Source organism: Prinia subflava, chromosome 1, assembly GCF_021018805.1.
Source record: "Prinia subflava isolate CZ2003 ecotype Zambia chromosome 1, Cam_Psub_1.2, whole genome shotgun sequence".
Lineage (NCBI taxonomy): Eukaryota > Metazoa > Chordata > Aves > Passeriformes > Cisticolidae > Prinia > Prinia subflava.
The window spans coordinates 56172853-56193216 of NC_086247.1; the positions used below are offsets into that span (position 1 = coordinate 56172853).

At 34.7% G+C, this 20364-nt stretch overlaps 1 protein-coding gene across 6 annotated transcripts in view; it reads left to right on the forward strand.

The window, feature by feature from the left end:
* The first annotated feature begins 568 nt into the window (after nt 1-568).
* The window catches only part of CCDC102B (coiled-coil domain containing 102B), a 134989-nt gene continuing 115193 nt past the window's right edge, over nt 569-20364 (forward strand). For 3 of the 6 annotated variants that reach the window (XM_063397302.1, XM_063397329.1, XM_063397324.1), the window contains exons 1-3: nt 573-1008; nt 14955-15575; nt 17385-17593. In XM_063397302.1, coding sequence (XP_063253372.1) covers nt 14967-15575; nt 17385-17593 — 818 coding nt within the window. In that variant the 5' untranslated portion in view covers nt 573-1008; nt 14955-14966. Of the gene's footprint in view, nt 1009-14954; nt 15576-17384; nt 17594-20364 lie in introns of all 6 variants that reach the window. The other 3 variants (XM_063397294.1, XM_063397309.1, XM_063397315.1) reach the window with 3 other exon arrangements.

Below are 20364 nucleotides of genomic sequence, written 5' to 3' on the forward strand. Positions count from 1 at the left end.
ACCTGCTATAGTGCTGTTAAAAGTACTGGGATATTAGTGGGGAAGTAGAGATACGTCCCTTAACGCTAAAGGGAATTTGGCTTCTCAGTCTGAGATTGTGACACAGGAGCTGTCAGTATTCTGTACATTATGAGGGATTTTTTTTAATGAGAAATAATGGCAAATCATCCCAGCTGTGTCTAACTATGTCAGTTTTATGCCTTGAGCACCTGCCAATTAGGTAGCCTGTGATATCAGGCTTGGGGCAGTGGTGTCATGTTGGTTACAAAAACGTTGGAGTTTTTATTCCAGAAAGAAATATTTCTTACCTTATATTTCAATATGTAACTGTAAAATTTAATTCAAAAATTTAATTCAAAAAGAGCTTTTCAATGTTTTACGGTGTTTTTTCCTAATTTTCCTGGTCTTTGTCTTTTGCCTCTCTGATAATCTAGAATAATACAGTTTTTCATAACTTCCAAGAGTCCCTGGCTAATTGCAGAGCTGATTATGAAAGTTCATGTATTTTCAAGGTTATATCATCCAGCTGAGTGAAAAACTAGTCTTATTTTAGGCTATTTAAAACTCAGGAGGGGTTGCAGGAGCAAGTAGTGATATACAAATCCAAACAATTTGGTTGAGTACTAGAACCTGTGCTTTAAGCACTGTGATTCAAATAATTAATTTCATCTTATACATATTTGGGGGACTGGGTTCATGGTCTTCAGTTTAGAAAGGGGGGGGGAGAACTAAAAACTGAACAAATAATGATTATTGAAAAACATTATGACAAAAAGTTTTATTTTGTATAAAAGACTTGTACTTAAAAGAAAAATGTGGTTTTAGTTTTGATAATGCCTGACCAATGAGAATCTTTTTCAAGTTACTGTGGAGTGGCCTTAATGCTGTAAATAATCCAATTGGCCAAGTCCCAGTAGAGTGCAGATGAGAAAAGGATGCAGGAAATTCTGTTGTTTACACATGTGTCTGTTACACTGAGAAGCAAGAGGAGCCCAGCAAACTCAGACGGTAAGGGGTCTTAAGCTTGTGGGTTTAATGTTTAATTTCTATAAATCTCTTCAGGGACAAAGTATGAGTTACTATCAGGCTGATGGTAAGGAAGAAAACAGTCTGAAATGCCCAGCAAAAGTACTGAAGATCAGAAAACAGTATTTAAAGTATGTGGCTAAGTTCTATCTAGCTAGATTCTTCTCTTCTCTGGTTTTTTTTTTTTTTGCTTCTATCATGTATTATTAGTTCTAGCATCCCATTAAACATAACTTGTTTCTCAAGTGTAATAGAATGCTTACCATAACCAGGTAAGTTTTTAAAATTTTCTAATTGACAGTTTGTTAAAAAGTTATTTCTTAGTTTTGATTAAAAATTAGTAGAAACGCAGAAATTTCACAGATTATACAGTTGTACTACTGAAAACCTTATTTAAATTACTTTTTGAAATTAATATGTAATGGCATAAACTATTAAAAAATGTGTGCCTTTTAATGGGTGTGGTATTATGAACATAAGCCATAAAAATATAGTTATGAGTTTGCAGAAGTTCATACTGCATTTCTTGTCAGAAAGCAGTGTTTTCAGAGTGCTTCTATTTTGATAAGTTTTGCAACTCAATAATTACTTGTGTAATCCTAATTTCCTTCAGGAAATATCTGAAGATGGGATAAGAAAAAGGAATTTTTTGCTGTATGGTATTATTCTAATGCAATGAAACACTTTTTTTCATACTATGGTTTGTTGATGCTGGACAAATATATCCAGTCTGTCATTATTTTAAAGGCAAGTGTCAGAGATGCTGTGAGGCACTGTGGATGATCCTTCAGCAATGAGAATCGAGGGTCAAATTTCAAAAGCAATGTTCATGAGTTTAATAAGCAGATATAGCAAATACTACTAATGGGCTTCCTACTGATTATCCAGATAGCTGCATTTTGTTTGTATTAGTTCTCACTGATTCTTACAAACATTTTATGAACCAGACTCTGCTACAAATAATCGTATAACTAGACTCCCTCCTAGCTTTTGGTTTAGATCTCCTGTGTTGTTAGAAAAGTTTCTGAAAGCAGTTCTTTGAATAATGCAATTAAGATAAATGAATGTCCAAAATATATTAGGTATCATTAATAGATCTCTTCATATCACTTCCAGAGGCTTCTACAAAAAATTGAAATTGAAAAATGTGAAATCAGATGTCTGGGTGTAGGGTTTTGTGTATTCACATGTACCCAGCTTTGAATTGAGTTCACTGTTTCATCTTAAGTATAAAATACCAATGTTAACCTTGGGTAAATCTGAAAAATAAAACACTTGAAAATAAATGTGCTAAAGGAGCTGTTCATGAACAGGCTTAAATTACTGTTGTTTACTTCAACACAAGAGTGATAAATATTGGAACCATTTGAAGTGTACAAATCTGATATTCACAGAATCATAGATTCATGGAAAGGTTTGGGTTGGAAAGGACCTTAAAGATCATCAAGTCCCAATCTCACCACCATGTACAGCAGGTTGCTTAAGACTCCATCCAACCTAGCCTTGAACACTTCTGGGGATGGGACATCCATAATTTCTTGGGGAAGCCTGTTCTAAGGGCTCCCCTAATCTATTCAATCCTGTTCTCTTTCTTGTCCATACAATGATCTTTAATTGACTGGTCTATTGTGAAAATGATCCTTCCTGAACAGGTTGATTCTCTGCTCATGCTAGTTAAGTAACCTAGATCTGATTTACACTGGGTTAAATAACACTGGGTTTTATACCAAGCCTATTCTTATTTAATGTCAATCACATTACTGGAGGAATACCAGGGTGAAATTTTCATGAAAGCTCCTATTTTTGAATATTTTTTAAAAATGTATTCTCTGTTGACTTGGATGTTTTTCCATAACTTTTGTAGGTGTCCATTTTTGAAAAGGATGTCAACTTCCCTTCTGCCACACTGAGTAGTCACCAATTATTCAAATAATTTCTTCTCTTTTAGTGGGACTACATATTGGCCTACAGTGAATGGACACTGAGAGAACAAATAGACATTCTTCTCTATGCATTTAAGTGACATCTAGGATACAACAGATGATACTTTGTGATTTATTTTATTCAACCACTCTAGTAATTGGGGAATTCAGGTTAAAGTCACAATGTAGATTACTCCTTTGTTCATTTCCCTCAAGGATGGTTTAGTGGAGTTGAGGTTATCACGGCATAATATCGTACAGCATTAAGTCACACAAACATTAAATCACAGTCCTTGAGCTATTGAAAGATATGAGACGGTGTTAAAGTACTAGACTGGTTAGGGAAAAATAACAATAATTACATATGAATGTCCAAATAGCAATCTTTTTGTAAGGAACATCCATAAAAGAATTAACTATAGAAGACGTGGCTTCTAAAACTGTTCTGATAAAACTAAAAACATCTCCACAAAACAAAATTGTTAATTCTTATACAACTATATCAGAGTAGTTGAACCAGCCAAAGGGATATGCTCTGATCCAGAGAAAACAAAATATTCATGAGTATTCTTACTTGTCTGCTTATGTGGGTGGGAAGATCACTTGTTTCTAGACTCTGAGTAGTGTTTTGAAGAAAAATTGGTTTGTGTCCTAATAAGCACTGGAATGTTTTAGGTCTTGTCTGAAACAAATCATGAGATATTTGTGATTAATTTTCCCTACTCCCAGTGTTATGAAATTTCCTTTAAAAGTAGGTCACGTTTTGAAAAGGAAAGTATCATAAATGATTTCAACTCTAACAAGACAATTCTTGATCTCTCATAAAGCATATGGTTTTAAGATACTGTTAAAAGTTTTAAAAATATGAAGAATTTCCAAAGTATAAGCAGGGATTAGAAACTTAACTTTTTGAGAGATATGCCATTACATCTTCACACTTATTGAAAATAAAATAAAAGAAAATAAAGAAAAAAACAAAAGAGCTACACCAGAAAACCCCCCCAAAACAAAACACAATTCCTACAACTCAGTGGGTTTTTTCTAGTAAGAAAAAAAAGCCTGTAAATGAAAGTGAAGCTATCCAGTTCAAAGTTACTTTCCAAATGGGTAACATAAAAGAAGTTAAAATTGAGGTACAAACTCTAGAAAATAAACTTGTGATGATTTTGTCTAAATACTGAAGCTTCTCCATACATTTACATGTTTGGATGAACATGTTTTAGCATTGCATCTGACCTAATTCTTGTTCAGTAAAGAGCTTTTCAGAATGGTTAGTCTGTCTTCACTTTCCTCTTTTTTAACTTCCTTTTGAGGCTGAAAGAAGCCCAGCTGACCTGACCTGTAGCCCAGTCTAAAATTGTGATAAAACTCCCACAGATCTATGAAGTCCTCAGTTGTGTTTGGGAGCAGTTGAGCCTCCTCAAATATACTCAATAAGAAGCTAAAGTGGCTCTCACGAAGAGATGAATTTGGCTTTTGAATAAAGTAAATGAAACATGAAATAGTAGAATGCTAATATTATCAATAGCTGGGAGAGGAATTTAACCCTTGAGAATTCGACATGACAAAATGGTCTTTTGTCTTAATTGTGTTCTATAGGCTTCTTTATAGCTTATTTGCAAATATTTATGTTTCATATAGCTTAAATTGTTTAACTAATACCCTGGATGAAAATCACCAGATGAATGAAATGTTTTTAATGTCTTATCTTCTTTGACTTTTAACTTACAGCTGGCTTTCATGCTTATAAAGTCTTCTAAGACCAATTATGACTTACATACTCACAGGCAGATCTGAGCTTGCGGATGATGTATACCTTGGGTATTATTTCCCCACATTTCTGTAGTCTTCCCTCTTTCTGAAAAGTCTGGAGGAAATCCATGCAAGATACTTATCTGTGTCATGTTGAAGGGCTGCCTGTCAGTGTAAGCAAGACAGTGCACGTGTGCACTGGCTGAGCTGATATCCTGTAATAACACACTGACAACTCGGATCGAGCTGAGGCTTTTGAGATTCTCTATTGTGACTGACTATTGGTTCTCTTGTAACTAAGCTGAGTGGTGTAAGAAGCTACCTGCTTATCCTACTTGTTCCCAGTAAAGGGAATGACCTGTTAGCAGTGCAGCTCATTTCAATGTGTGTTAAAAAATGTTTGTCATGCTAAACACTCCCTGAAACTAACTTACTCGGCTTTCTGTGTAAACAGAGCAGGAAGACTCATGCACTCGATTATCTTTAGTCTTAGCTGTGGTACTCCCGAAAAACAAACCATATTAAAAAAAGATACCATTTTAATGTGATTAACAGCAAATTTTGTTGTGCCTGAGAACAAGGTGCCATAGGTGTTTCTGTAAATCACAGGAAGAGTTTGCTTGTATCTTTAGCCATAAGCATTAAAAAAGAAAGTGTTTCAGTACAGTGAACTAGTATTAACTAATATGAACCCTATTCTTCTGAAGCAATTACCTGTTTCAAGTTTGAACAATAGATTATTATTGTTCTAAAGAAATCTGTCTATGCTATTCAGAAGATACCTATTAGACCAGACATTTAACTGATACGAATTTTTATATTAATTCACCATTGCCTTATTGTAAATACACTCTCAATCTGTTCTCAGTTGAAGTTATTATTAATATTCTGATCCATAACCTGTTTTTCCTAATAATAATTCGACAATATATTCTAATCTTCACATAGAGTCACTGAGAATAGAATTCAGGAGAATTGGCTACTTGTTTAACTCAGAAGTTTACATTAGGTTTTTTAAACCTGTTTGTAAGTTGTTTACTCTGAAAGGATCTAAAATTTTGAGAGTTCATACTTATCCTAACTATCTAGGAAGTTGATTTTGCCTCTTTTTTTGATTGATCATATCCTAGTAAAAAGTGATAATCAAGTCTCAAAGGGGAGAGTAAAGAGAGTTTACTAGAGTTTGCTAGCCAAGCAAACTGTCTCAAAAGCCACAGCTACCACATTCAGTTGGGTTATGATTGGTTTAACTTCTTCTTAATATTTAGTTCTTTTTGAGACTGTCTGGAAAAGTCACACACACTCCCTTCCCTCCCTGCATAATCTGATTATACAATATGTTTTTTCAAGTGTAGTGGGTGAGGAATGAGTATCAATACTGCAGACTTGAATGTATAAAAATATGGGTGAAATGCTGTGGAAGTTTGTAATCAAACAAAACATTCTTGGGGAAATGAAGTTACCGTGGTTATATTTAAAGCAGTACTTCAGAGCTTCTTTTGACCTTATGGGTAGTAAATGACAACATCTCTATGTACAAATATTTATGTTACCCATATTTAACCCTAAGGATTTGAATACAAGTTCAAAGATGTGAAGAAACATCAGCTTGTTGCTCTAAAAGACTTTGAAAGATATTGCAATGGTATGTAATCGCTTGTATTACCCAGAAGACCTAAATCAGAGTAAGCATATAATTCTGGTTCTCATCTGAAGAAATGGTATCCAAACTGTTTAGAGTTTATTAAAATTGGCAGCCAAAACCAAAAAAGTGAAAGAAAGACTAACATTTGTTTAGTCTTTACATTTCTTGTATTCTGTGACTACCTTCCAAGTTGTCTTTTTTATGAATGCGTAAGTTTACAGTATGTCTGTATAGTATGTACAGTATGTATATAGTCTGTATAATATTATACAAGATCTATTGCATGCATGTGTTTTAAAAATACAGTTGAAACACTGAAGAGGATTTTACTTTAAAATGGATATTTAGACATGGAGAGAAAATGGTAAAATGAAAAAAAAAGGAAAAACTGTTCATAGGACCATAGCAAAGTGGAGCACGTCCTTTTCTGGTGCATCCTTTTTTAGAGAGATTTACAGCATTTCATTTTGAGCAAGCTTTAAGACCACCCTCGCCTCCCCCACTCCCCCCCCATCCAGTGGCACCCATACTGTAAAATATGCTATGAAAGAAATCTTGTCCTAAATTACTGCTTTTAATCATTTTGTCTTACTGTGACTTAATAGAACAAATTCACTTTACCTAGAGGTGTCCTGTGGAAAGAAATACCCAGTCAGTTTTTAAAAGCTTTGAGCTATGTCAGCTATACCAGTCCAGTGGTTAAACTCTCCTATTTTTACATGGAAAGTTTCACTATATTTTACAGAAGCAATTCACACAATTGAAAGAAATATATAATAACTCATGTTTAGATGAACCATGGTATAGGTAATCATTTCAATAAAAGCATAAAGCATCAGTCCAAATGTAAAATTTTGTGAAACTTCATAAAGAAGTAAATGTTTCCTGCAAGACATTAATTGTTGCTGTTACTGGCATGTTTTTTCTGGATTGTTTCCACCGGTGCTTAGAACTGACCTTCAGCCTGGGAAGTACCTGGGAATGCATGATTATCTTGTTCACCCCTTTCCTTCATACACAGTGTTCTCATATTTGAAGTTTCTGTTGGCAGAATAGATTTGGGGGATAAAGCCTCTTTTCTTCTTTTTCCATGTTCCTTACAGCTGCTTCCTGGCAACAGTGCAGAATTGCTGCTTTTAAGGCAGTTCAGTGTTGTCACAAAAGGGGCTTATTTCTTGTGGATCTTCCCTACTTACATGATGTTCTGTGACCCATTTGGCTAAAAGTTACATATTCTGAGATTCACAATTTGTGATCTGAATTTTGTCTCATTTCCTGGATGTCATGGCAACATTGTTCAAACTAGGAAAAACAGGCTTCTAGAGCTCCTCAGAAATCCCACTGCTCAGAGACTCATGTTAGGGGAGATGAAATCATCCCCCTTGCACAGAGCATCATATTTAGGACTTCTACATGGCATGCCTTCATCTCACAAGAACTTCTGTCACACTAGGGTTTTTATTTTCTCTAAAATGAGTGGGACAGCTTGCACCTGGAATTGTAAATCTTATTTCAAAGGATTGAAAATGGAAATGTTGTGGAAAGGGATAGCAAATGAGGACAAACTGGCAACATGACTGGCACGGCCAGCCTTAGGGCCACTTAGGGCTACTTCATGTTTTTTTAAGATTTAAATTATATATATATGCAATTTTACCCTACATACCTTCATGTGAATTATTAAAACCTTCAGAAGAAGCAAACTGCTATTAATGATAGAAAGGATTACTCCTCTGGAGTCAGAGAATTCTGGTTATCACAATGGATACTGGAATATCAAGAAGCAGTGTATTTAATCCTGTTGCATAGTGTAAAATGTTTGTTTCACCATTATGATGATCTCTTTATTTTCCTTTAGTTTCTGGATAGTCTACAAAAATAAAAAATTGTTAAGCCATTTCTGAGTCTTCCTTTCACTTACTGCTTCCTCTGTGGGTTTTTTTCTTTCAGTTACTATCTTTACTGCTCTTCCTTTACCTCCTCTCCTAGGAATTCAGGCATACGTGGACAACTGATATAATGATGCACTTTCTGGGGGTACTTCAGAAACTCCTTGTCTGCCACAATGTTTTGGATTGTAGTAAAATGCAATTCACAACACTTCACTGAAACAAAACCTGACAAACCCAAAAACACTTGTCTTTGTGAAGTTAAAAACATAACTTTATACTTTGTCGTTTTCATAGCATAACTGCTTTTAGTTACTGGACATGAGAAGGAAATAAAACAGGTTTTGGAAATAAATTAGATCTTTATTGACATTTTTATGCTAAAAAGAAACTAGAGAAGTATGAATAGGAGGGCACAATTATCATGTAACTCCAAATAGGAAGTAAACAATTAACATTATTTGTCTCTTCAGGCCATTTTTGGCTGACTTTTAGTTATGACACATGTAAGGAATAAAATGTTTGGAAACAATATAGCTTATAAATATTCCAGATGTTTTAATACTGTTAATATTTTTTTTATAGCTGTAGACAAAAAACCAAACCAGAATCATCTTTGGCTGTGCATTAAAAAGTCTTGAAAGCACTATCTTTTATTTTTCATGAAGTAGGATAATCTGCATATGATGTCATGGTATGTTTGGATCTCTCAAATTTACAGCACAGCGTACTTTGTAAGTTAAACTTTATTTTATGAGCTTATGAGCTCATAAAAAAAATCCTCTGCCTCAAACAACACCACCAAAACATAAAGACATCAAACAATGGTGGAATCATTTTTGTGCAGACTAGTCCAGCACATGAACTCACTAATTCATTATTTCCCTAATTCACAAGCTCTCTTATTTACAAGTTCTCTAAATTGTATTTTTTCTGTGAACAAACTGTTTACCAAGCTGTTGATGCCAGTGCTCATCCTTTCCCTTCTATCGAGGAGTGAATGTCCCCCATACCACAATGAAAAGCACAAAGGCCTCATCAGTCAGCCTACTGTTGCACTTGCAACAGAAATGTTGGGGGTAAGATTAGCCATTTACACTTTCCAGCTGGGAAGTTTGGTCTGTAGCACTTCCATGAGTTCGTGTAACCTGAAGAAACTGCCAGGGAGTTGCTTTTTGAAGATGCAGGAGTGGTTGGCTGCAGGTGACATCAGCCCTTGTCTCTTCCTATCCACTGAGTTCTATGTACAGACTGCTCTCCCATGGACCACTCACACTGGCAGTGCTCATATGTCAGACTTTGGGACCAGCTGTATTATTGACATTATTGTTGTATTTTTGCTTTTCTTTCCTCCAAGAGTTTTCCAAGTCATTCTGGTTATCCTAGCTTCAGTGTCTTGTAATATCAAGAAATTTATTTGTTAGGATCTTAATATCAATTTAGTTCAGTTCATATACCAATTTCACCCAATGGATTTTGAATATTTCTTTTTAACCTCCATGTCCTTTTGGCCAATGACTTTGTAGCCACCATCACAGAAATGGTCACTATCATCAGTATGGGTTTCATTCCATGCAGGAATGTGTACATTGGTTATGTTCAATGTATGTCCATTGTAATTAATTTTGGAGCCATAATCATAGGCTCCTGTACATAATGCAATTGCATTAAGTGAAGGGCACTTTTAGTAAGAAGTAGGCTGGATCATTTTTTAAGATACACAGCTATGAGCACTGGTAGCTTTATTTTTTCCATTTACATTGATTTGCATGTTGATTATTGGGAGTGTTTATGAAATAATTGCTGTGTATTTTCTTGTTGTTTACATATGCTGTAAGTATTCTGGGCCTTGTATACGATTAGTTTCCTTACATGCCTGTGGTACCCCTTCCACTCCGTTGTTGTCACAACTGTGTACAGCTTCATGTCCAGTGTTAACTACATGTGGGTAATTTCAGGTTAACTGTAGATCTTAGTGTTAATGTAACTTTATCACCCACTGTCAATACATGTCCTTGTGATGCTGCAGATGATATTCCTTCTCCAGCTGGTTTAAACATGGGTTATTATGGGTTTGCAATACCTGAGTTGTTCCAAAAAGCAGGATCCGTTATAGATAAATTCTGGGTATATGTTCCTATTATCAGTGTTGCCATGGTGATGCAGGAGGGTCACACTTTCTGCAAGAGAAGACACTCCAGCCGTGGACATACTCCAAACCTCACTTGTTTTTAACTTATTCCCTTTTTCATTGTAAAAGGAGAGGCACACGGATAACTCCTGAGTTGTGTATTTAACTGCAGCCTCATTTTAGGACTTCAGAAGGGTTTTATTTCTGTTTGAACAGGATTTTGGGAAGCTACTGATAAGAATTCTTTATCTGTAGTCCTTCTTGAGGGAGTTTGTCACTGCATAGCCTTACAAGTGAACTTGCAAGTTCTCACAGATATGATTCTGACAGTATTAATAGATCCATTCTTGTGTATTTGCTGGTTTAGTAGTTTATTCCATCGATCTACTGTCCCACTTTTTTGAGACTGATGCAGTAGCTGGAGAATCCATTGTACAAGATTTGAACTAAACCAAACTTGTCCTACTTTATTCTTAAAAGGTTATCGATCCTAAGATTATATTTCTCTGGATGAGGAGGAAGTAGAAAACAATTGGCTTAAAGCAGCTGTGAGACCAGCAATAGCTTAGGCAGAGAATATATTCTGAACACTACTATTTCTGCCCCGTAAGGATTTCTTTCCACCCTCTAGGTTTTTGGTGTAATACACAAGAAGCTTCCCAGATTAGCTTACCTTCCATGAAGTTGGTAGAATGTTGGTGATGTGCTGTTCCATTGTTTAAAAACAATGGCACAAATATACAATTTGTTTCATCAGAACTTTTGCCACTCCTCTTTTTTGACATCCTCTATCATTGCTTGTTGAAATAAGACCTACATCCCTGTGTGTCTAAGCCACTCCTGTAACCAGGTACTTGTTCTGCCCCAGAGTTTCATGCTAGATTTTTTTCTAACCAAATGATCATCCTCCTGGCTGGGTGTTGCCAGGATTTTTAGTCTTTCAGTAACTAGATACAATTTTTTATGGCTATGTTTTTAGACTGAGCTATATCATGACACACTTCCCAGTGTGATTTTTTTTTTCACCATATGTTTCAATCCTTTACTTGGCAATATTTTTTCATCTAGCCATTGGGTGGGACCCCTAAGGGTTATTAATTAAAACCAACTTTACTACAGGAACAGAAACACAAAATTTAACCTGCTCTTCTTGAGTTGATAGCTTGGTAGTTAGCAGCCCTTAGTAAACAGCCAAGTTTTCAGGGAGTGAGTTAAATCACTTTCTATATTCTTCCCATGATGACCACATCACCCCCACCCATTTCCTTAAAGCCTTCTCTCTTTGTCAGGGTTTGTTGACAGGTGAACTGCAGCAATACCATGGAAAGTTCTGACTTTCCAGTAGCACTTACAAACAAACACGTTCTGTTCTATGATTCATTTTGGCCTATTAAAATTATAGATTAGATAAAAGAAAATTAACTGGTTTTGTCTAAAGCAAACATTTTCTCTAAAGCAGAATACCTTAAAAAAAGTTTGGCTGAGGTTTTAATAATTAAGAGACATGTAAGTAAGGATTAAACTATGCAGTTAGTAAAAGGATAATGAAATTGTATCCTCAAGCACTGCCCTAGCTACTGAACTAACTGAAAACGCTGAGTTCAGTGAGCAGGTATTAACACAAGGAAAGTGCAATAATTCTTTTCTCTCTTGGTCATTTTGTTAACAGTGCCACCAAGGGTGAATATACTGCTGTTTACCTAAAACAATAGGTGGCAAAAATAAATCAAGAGCTCTTCTCTTTATTGCTGGTGTTCTGGTTCATTAGATAAATAGGAAAGGCTGCAACATAATTAAATATGTTTGAGACCTATGTTCCTTGTTGTGTTTACCAAATGTCTGGTCTTTTTTTCCTCTGAGAACTATCATCACTCTATTCTCACTCTATTTTTCTATTCACATTTTTTCTAATTTTTAAATCTTTGCTTCCTTTAAAATATTATTTCATTTCACTTCTTTAGATACAAGAGCAAATCTTCATAATTTGTACTTTTAATAAAATTCCTGTTACCTGTTTCAGTTATCCAGCAAATATTTCTATTATTTTTTGTTTTTATCCTGAGTCAGACAGCCATTGAAATGCGTTGTGTTGACATCTGTCTCTTTTAATGAAAAAATTTTACTCTACCTCTTGCAGTCTTAAAGAGGGTATCGAAAAAACCTGTTTTAATTAGGTTTTCTGAACAGGACATAGTTTCCTATGTCAATATAAATAGATATACTTATTTTTCTTTACCACTTTGGAGTGTGACAGCACTTCTGTTTTCTGGAGGAGGAATTACTTCTTTTAATTACTAATTTTTTTGAATTTAAGGTACAGATTTGGGATCATCTACCCATGCTGAAAAATGCAGGCAAAATTCAGCCTGTCATAAAATGATTAGAAGCCAAAGAGACCACCAGCTTATTGTACAAGCCTAATTAATTATTACAGCTGCAAGTTTGATCTGACTGGCAGTGTCCCAGCCTCAAGAACACTTGAGCCATCACAGTGGAGGGGAGCAAGAATTCATGACCAATGTTTCCTTTTTAGTATCCTGTGGTCTGTGATCTTAACATTTCTCCAGCTTTGGAAAAGTTACTGAATGTCAAATGACAAAGTCACCTCAAACCTGTAATGAAACATCAGCCACAGGTTATTCTGATTCATTAATAACTCTCAGGTCTTTCAAATTTTTAGTGAAATAAAAATATTATCATTCTTATTTCTCTGTCTTTTAAGATTTGTAAATTGTGCATTCCCAAAATTTTCCCTTTTAATGACTATGCAAAGAACTTAGCAAAATCCACTGAAAAAAACTACTGATTAGGAAAGGTGTAATAAACATTTCTGTAGATATCTACTAGTTTGGGAAAGACTCAAAAAATGTAAGAAAAACTTATTGTACATTTTAGGAATCCAAAAGTTTTAATTATATCATTCTGTAATTCTTGCATTATGTAGTATGTTTTATGTATATTATATATATCTGTAATTTACTGTGGGTTTGTTTGGTTGTTTTTTTAATTAAAGCTTTAGGAAACAAAGGAATTACCACAACCCAGAAGTTAAATTAACAACTGACTGCAAGAGTTTAATATTTCGTTGCTTTGGCTCTACTGGGCTTCATACAAGTTTGTGGGTGGCAATATCTTTGTATTTTGGATAAGGCTTATTCAAATAAATGCATTTATGTGTTTTGGACAAGGCTTATTCAAATTAAATGACCTGGCAGTAGGTCAAGAAACAAGAAAGACTCAACCTTGATGACGCTTTGGCAGCAGCTCTGCTACATCTGTGTAATGTTGTGGGGCTTGATGGTACCATACAGTGATAATGAAGGGAACTGGGAGTCCTTCATTGTCCTGTTCCTCCTCTCATAGCTACTCCACTACAAAATTACCCATAAGCTTCTAACAAATGGCAAATAAATGTTCTGAAAACATAGAAAAGTTGGAAACAGCTGGAAAACTGGAATAAAACCTGCAAAAACTTATATTGAGTTGAAATGAGACTTAACTGAATCATACCACCAAACTATCTATTCTTCAGTGTTCTGTCAGCAGCACTGGCCTTCTTCATTTCAAATGCAGGTGTTAGCACTAATTGCTGTAACATGTGAACATGTTTTTTTTACAAATGGATATCATAATATTTATTTTTTATTTCAAACAACTTAGTCTTTTAATGAAGTAGCAAAATTTATAAGTTTGTTTATTTGCCTGATTTTTTTTTTTTTTTTATTTTTGTTTGGTTGCTCTGGTTTCTTTTTAACATAACCAAGAGGAAAAACACCAAGGAGATATAAGTGGCTAGTCTCTGCAGACTGTCCACATCAGCATTTTCTCAGCACTGGGGTAGGGAAGCAATTTCTGAGAAGCCATTTTTCTTCTGGGCCAAATAAGTAATAAATTATGAAAAGATAAAGAATGAAAAAAGAATGCAACAAGATTTACTAGCTGAGTCATACCACTACGAGGTAGGCTGGACAATACAGTCGGGTGTGCTACACTTTCAAGAATAATATCAGAATATAGTACCTGGAAATCTTCTGGAATGCAGACAGCAAAATAAAGCCCCTATAAAAAATACTTGATCTTTTCTCTTGAAGAAAGGAAATCCAAAGGTCAAAGGGGTTTTGATTTTTTTTTCCTTAGGTATGCAAATTATAAGGCAAGTTTTACCTAGTGTGAAATTCCACTGTTTGGGAAAGAAGGCAAGTGATTTGTGATTGCAGTTCTAGACAAATAACTTCTTACTAGATATTTAAAATATATATTGATTCAATTCAATCTTTTCTTGAAGGAAGAAAGCTTTTGTCTGTTTTCTTTAGACTTAAACATTTTTGAGAGCACTATGATTGTTTAATGACTCTTACTTTGCAATCAAATCCTAGCCAAGTAATAGCTATGTCTATTTATACTCTACTCAAAAAGTATTCAATGAAAGATATTTGAATAGCTATTTCTTATTGATAAAGTACATTTCTAAAATATGTGCAACATCATTAACTCACTATTTCAGCAGTAAAAAACCCAGCTGTTGAAGGTTCTTTATACAATATAATTAATTAAAAGCTAAATTATTGTCTGTCTTTATCTTTTTTTAGGAGTGAAATTAGATGATGAATCAAAACATGAATTTAGACTCCGTTCAGAAACAAATGGAAGAGACAGAGGTTTTTGGGACCCAAACAACACAACCTGATAAATTAGATAGATTTTGGCAAACAGGTGACCATCTGTGTCATTCAAATCTACCATCTCAAAGTTTCTACCCAAATTCACCTCATTATGTACATATGCATACACGTTACAGCAGTGACTGGGAAATTTTTGAAGCAGTAAAAATTCAGGAGCTGGAGGAAGTCAAAGCCAGAGCTGCCCAAATGGAGAAGACCATGCGCTGGTGGTCAGATTGCACCGCTAATTGGAGGGAGAAGTGGAGCAAAGTTAGAGGAGAAAGAAATAAAGCACGAGAGGAAGCAAGACAATTGAGAATCAAATTAGACAGTGTCATAAAAGAGCTAAGTATGCTTAAAAAAATAAATCAGGATTTAGCAAGTGAGAAGGAAAACTCGGAAAATGGAACTCCTTGGAAAATGGAATGTCATTGCTCAGAAATATCCTGTATTAAAAAAGGCCAAAACCTGTTAATGTTTCTGGAACCAGAACCTCCGAAAGACCAAAACAAGATCATCAAAATTCCTGGGGCAGAAGACACAAAGAAGGTAAAGAATGAGAAATATTTTTTGTGGTCCATGAAGAAGTGGCAAAGTATGGATATGTATGTAGAAATGGGATTTTTCAAGAGTTTTGGCCAAAATGCTGCCTGATCTATTCACCAGCAAAATGCTTTGCCCGCCCCCCCCCCCCAACTACCCCATCTAAATATTTCTAATAGAGAAACATACAGAAAACAATTCATACCCTTGCACTATGACTAGACATTTAAGGACCAGAGGGATACAGTTACAGCCAATAATTTACAATATGGTTTTGATTCTGTCTCATGTTTTACAGTAATAGGTAGCTCTTATCTGAAATAACCATGTTTTCTATACTTACATTCTTTCTCCCCTCCAAAAAAGCAAATTAGGTCCTTGGCTTCTAAAATAAAATCATTTAATTCTCCCTAAAATTCAAAAACATGGGAAGAGATAAGGCAATTCTTTTGCAAATTTGCAACACATTTTGTTTGATAAGGAAAACAATTAAGTCATGATATAAAATTTAAAAATTGAGTATCAGCATTGTTTAAACAGCTCCTAGCTCTATACAAAAGATCCAGTTATATTCATCAAAAATTGAAGTATTTGTTCCTGTTTAACTACCTTTAATTCTGTGCCTTGGAATGCATTGTATAGTCTTCATAGACAGCACCATGTAAAAACTTTATTGGTTTTCTGATAGATGCTAGTCATTGTAGATATAGGTAATTTTTTTCACACATTGCAGGAAAATGTTTTCCCCTGCATTGTTGAAAGTAGGAAAATTTTTATTCAAAATTCAAGGGAAAATTGCCAAGATCTTAAATCTGACTGTATTCTGTTTGGAAATTTTACTCTCTAATGCAAATTAACAATATGATATTCTATGAAATCTGAAAAAAAAAATTAATGTTAGTAGCAAGGATAAATTTTGCCAAAAAAAGCATGCCTTTCATATTTTCATGCAGACAAATATGCCATTGGAAGGAAATACCACAAAATATACTTTAACTATTTCTCCTTAGTATAAGATATTTTCTACTTGAAAACTGAAACTTTATATGTGAATGGGAAGCATTCTTATCTTTTCCATTTTTAGTATTTTCTGATGTAAGTTTTGGGCATTCTTCTAAAAACTCAAAAGAACAGAGTGATGTGAAAGAGGATTGTCAGTAAACTGCTAAAATGAGATTAGCTTTTAAACAAAATTCCTCAGATATGTTAAAGCAAATACATTTCTAAGGGAAACTTGTTTATAAAAGACATTCAGTCTTCCTCATAAATTTGTATTTTATTTTTAATTCTTTTTCCTATTTTGATATTAGTTTTTCTTAAGTTTGGTATGCAAAACATGTATCTTCAAAATAGATATCTATGTACTTTGTTCCTTAAGAAAAACTTGTATAAGCCTGCTTCAACACACTTTACATAAAAAATTTAAGAGTGCATAATATAGAGTTTCTCAATACATAATTGGTATGGATAAATTGCATTGCTGGTTTTATTAGTTCCAGGATTCTCTCTTCACCAGACTTATAGCCAACAAAAGAGAAATGGAATATATTTCCTTAATAAAGACACATTAGAAATATTTTGGATATGAAATTTGTCATAACAGAAGCTGTGAGATATCACAAAATGACAGTTATTCAAATATACTGACATTTTTGCACCTTCTTTCCCTATACAATCAAGCTGTCTAAGATGTTACCGGTTTCCTTTTTTTTAACTATGTTTTTTAAGTGTCTAGACAAGCCTTGGTAGGGAACTATGTTAGACTTTATTCTTAAGTTATGTTTTTTCTCAGGTGTCCTATTTTTGTTTTCTCAGGAATTGAACAAAGACCAATGTAACAATAATAAAACATTCAGCCCAAAGCCTCCTGATTTCTTCCCCAATGGACTTCCCAGCATCTATTTGGAGGAACCTAAAATAAGTTTGGGCACTACAGCTAAGACAACAGAGAATGATTTGATACATGTATCAGTCTTAAATTTGCATTTGGCTGAGATGGGAAAAATCTTACAGAAGGAAAGAGAGTAAGTGCAAAATATTATCCTACTTGTGGAATTCTCATAGAAGGGTTGAAGACAGTTTCTAACATAGATATGGTGATGTTTGCATTTATAGCTCATATGTTCTAAGCTTTATTCATTGCTATTTGCAAGGGTTTAATCAGAATATAGAGAAACAATTTAGCATAGTGTGTTTATTGTTTTCTTTGGTTTGTCTGTCATTTAAATGAGAGGTGTTCCATATAAATATGTACTTATTAGCAACTTGGTATCAATGCAGTGATATGTAATGCATGTTATAACCAATTATTGAAGTGCTTTGTGCATAATAACACATTTTTGTATAGTCTACCAGCAGACTTTGAAAGAGTTCAACTGCAGAATGACAAAGGCTGGTTTTGAATTCAAAATATATAAATCAGCTGCAAAATGCTGTTAATCTTAACTCTTCACTGGTAACAAAGTCTGTTAAAAGCCAGTAACAAACAGGGAGGGACACATTTATTGTTCACTTATGTAGCACATCAAATTTGCCTCACATCAATACTAAATGTATATTTTGATGGCCTAAAAGAAGTTTTATGTTGTATAAACGGTCAGTATTGAGAAAGATTGAATCTCACCAGAAAGGCTTTACAAGGAAACATGGAGCATGTGATTGATGATGATGTAGTAGCAGACTTCAAGCTGATATTACAGGTGATGATAATTTCAAAATCAGGTGAAGTTAATTAGAAGATTAAAAGGAAGAAAATTCCCTGTGTATTGCAAATATATTCAACACTTTCAGTACAGAGAGTCTGTAATGGTAAACTGTGTTGAAGAATTTCCTTCCTGTTAGTTTATTTCACATTTCCTGCCTGTCAGGAAATTATTTTGTAATTGTTGCGTAGATAGTACAAGGCTGAGGTAAAAAATCCTTTAAATTCCTAACTAATATTTAATGTGGTTTTTTATATGAATTAGATAATTGTAGAAAGCATACAATAATTCTCTAGTTGAATCATATAGCAGAAGATGACCATGCTCTCTCTCCTTAAAAAGCATTTAATTTTCTGTGGCAGCAAATTATATCTGTGAGTTAGGAGACTGATGCCTCACATACCTATTTTCCTGGGGTTGAAATATTTAGGAGCCTAGGTAGTTCACCAGCAGAGTATACATACATATATAATAATTTCCTTTTAGGGAATGGATAATTTTTCAACTCTCTTTTAGTCACTTCTCAGCAAAACTTTTTGGTTTGTCTGTTCACATGCCTCTCCAACCAATTTTTAGCTGTATTTCACAGAGACAGATTTTTCCATTTATGCCTATATATGTACTGACTGTGGTATAAGGCAATAAATTTACTGGCACATGGTAAGAATTGGGGTGCATCTATAGCGTGCAGCATGTGGCAATGCCAACCTCAGGCAGCAAAAATTCTCACAGAGCAGTGATTTCCACATAACAGCAGGGATTGGTATAACAACTCCCTCTCCAGGAGGGCAGCATTTCCTGTGTGCAGAGATGCTATACAAGCAGAATATATGCAACGTCTAAGTATGAAGCAACTGCATTTGGCAATGCAGACAATAAATAGATAGGAATAATGTTACTAGGATAAGTATTATCATAGTCGCCAGTCTCTTGAGCTAGCTGATGAATCTTTGTTAGGCAGGCTGTTACCTCCTAGCTCAGAAGGGATTGGTCTCCACCACTTAGTAGAAGTGACTGATTTTGCCAAATTCACAACTTTAGATTTCCAGTTTTCTCTCTCAGGTTTTACTCTTGCTCATGTCAGTATTTTTACTCAAGTTGTCTGGAGTTGCTAGCAATGACTATCTCAACAATCTCACCTCTGTGTGCATTTTTACTCCCCTTATCTTGTGTGGCTCTAGCTTCAGTACTTTCTCACAGCTTCTTTCTCACAACTTAGGGAGAAAATTCTCAGTGAACTCGAGCCAAGGACTCACAGCTGTGCTGCATCAAAAGCAAACAGATCACAGACAGCTTGAACCCCAAGGCCAAAGGTTACTTTAGCAGTCAGTATGATCTTACTCATACAGCAGAGGGCTTCTCAGCAGTTTCATATGCAGCACTCTGAACTCTGACTGCATTTTTTTCTAGAGTCAAGTTAGCTTATGCAAATCCAGTGTTTGAAATTCCCCCTGACTAAGTTACCTAACAGTTACTTAAGCAGTAACCTTCTTGGTTTCCTAACTAATCTCTCCATAAGATGTTTTGCTTCTTCACCCTGACGGGACTTCTGCTTATTGCATTCTGCTTAGAGCTATCATCAGAAATGTTGAAATAGCCTTCTGCACACAGATCAGGCTTTGCAAAGGGCAAAAAAGAAGGAAGGTCTAAAAAATAATAATAAAAGTAAAGAGATTAAAATTTGTTCCGTGATGTTCAAAAAATATCAGGCTTGTGTTTGCAATGTAAAATTACGTGCCAACATCCTCTACTAGGTACTAATGGCTCATATCAATTACACATTTGAGGTCCCATTAATATGAATGGAAATTACAAATTTATGAGTGGCTCAGAATATTGCATAATCATTTGCTTAAAAACGCTGTCCTTTGCCATCTTTTGGATCAATCTAAATGTCTTCTAGTTTTAAGATCATAATTTGTTCTGTTTTGAACTTAAAAGTATTTATTTCCCCTAAAACCAAAACCCACAAACTAGCACACTGCTAAGTTGAAAATATCAAAAAGAAATTGCTTAAGACTGGCTGGGTAACATAGACAATGGACACAAAAGGCTCTGCCTGAACAAGAAATCCTTTTTTTTTTTCTGCGAGG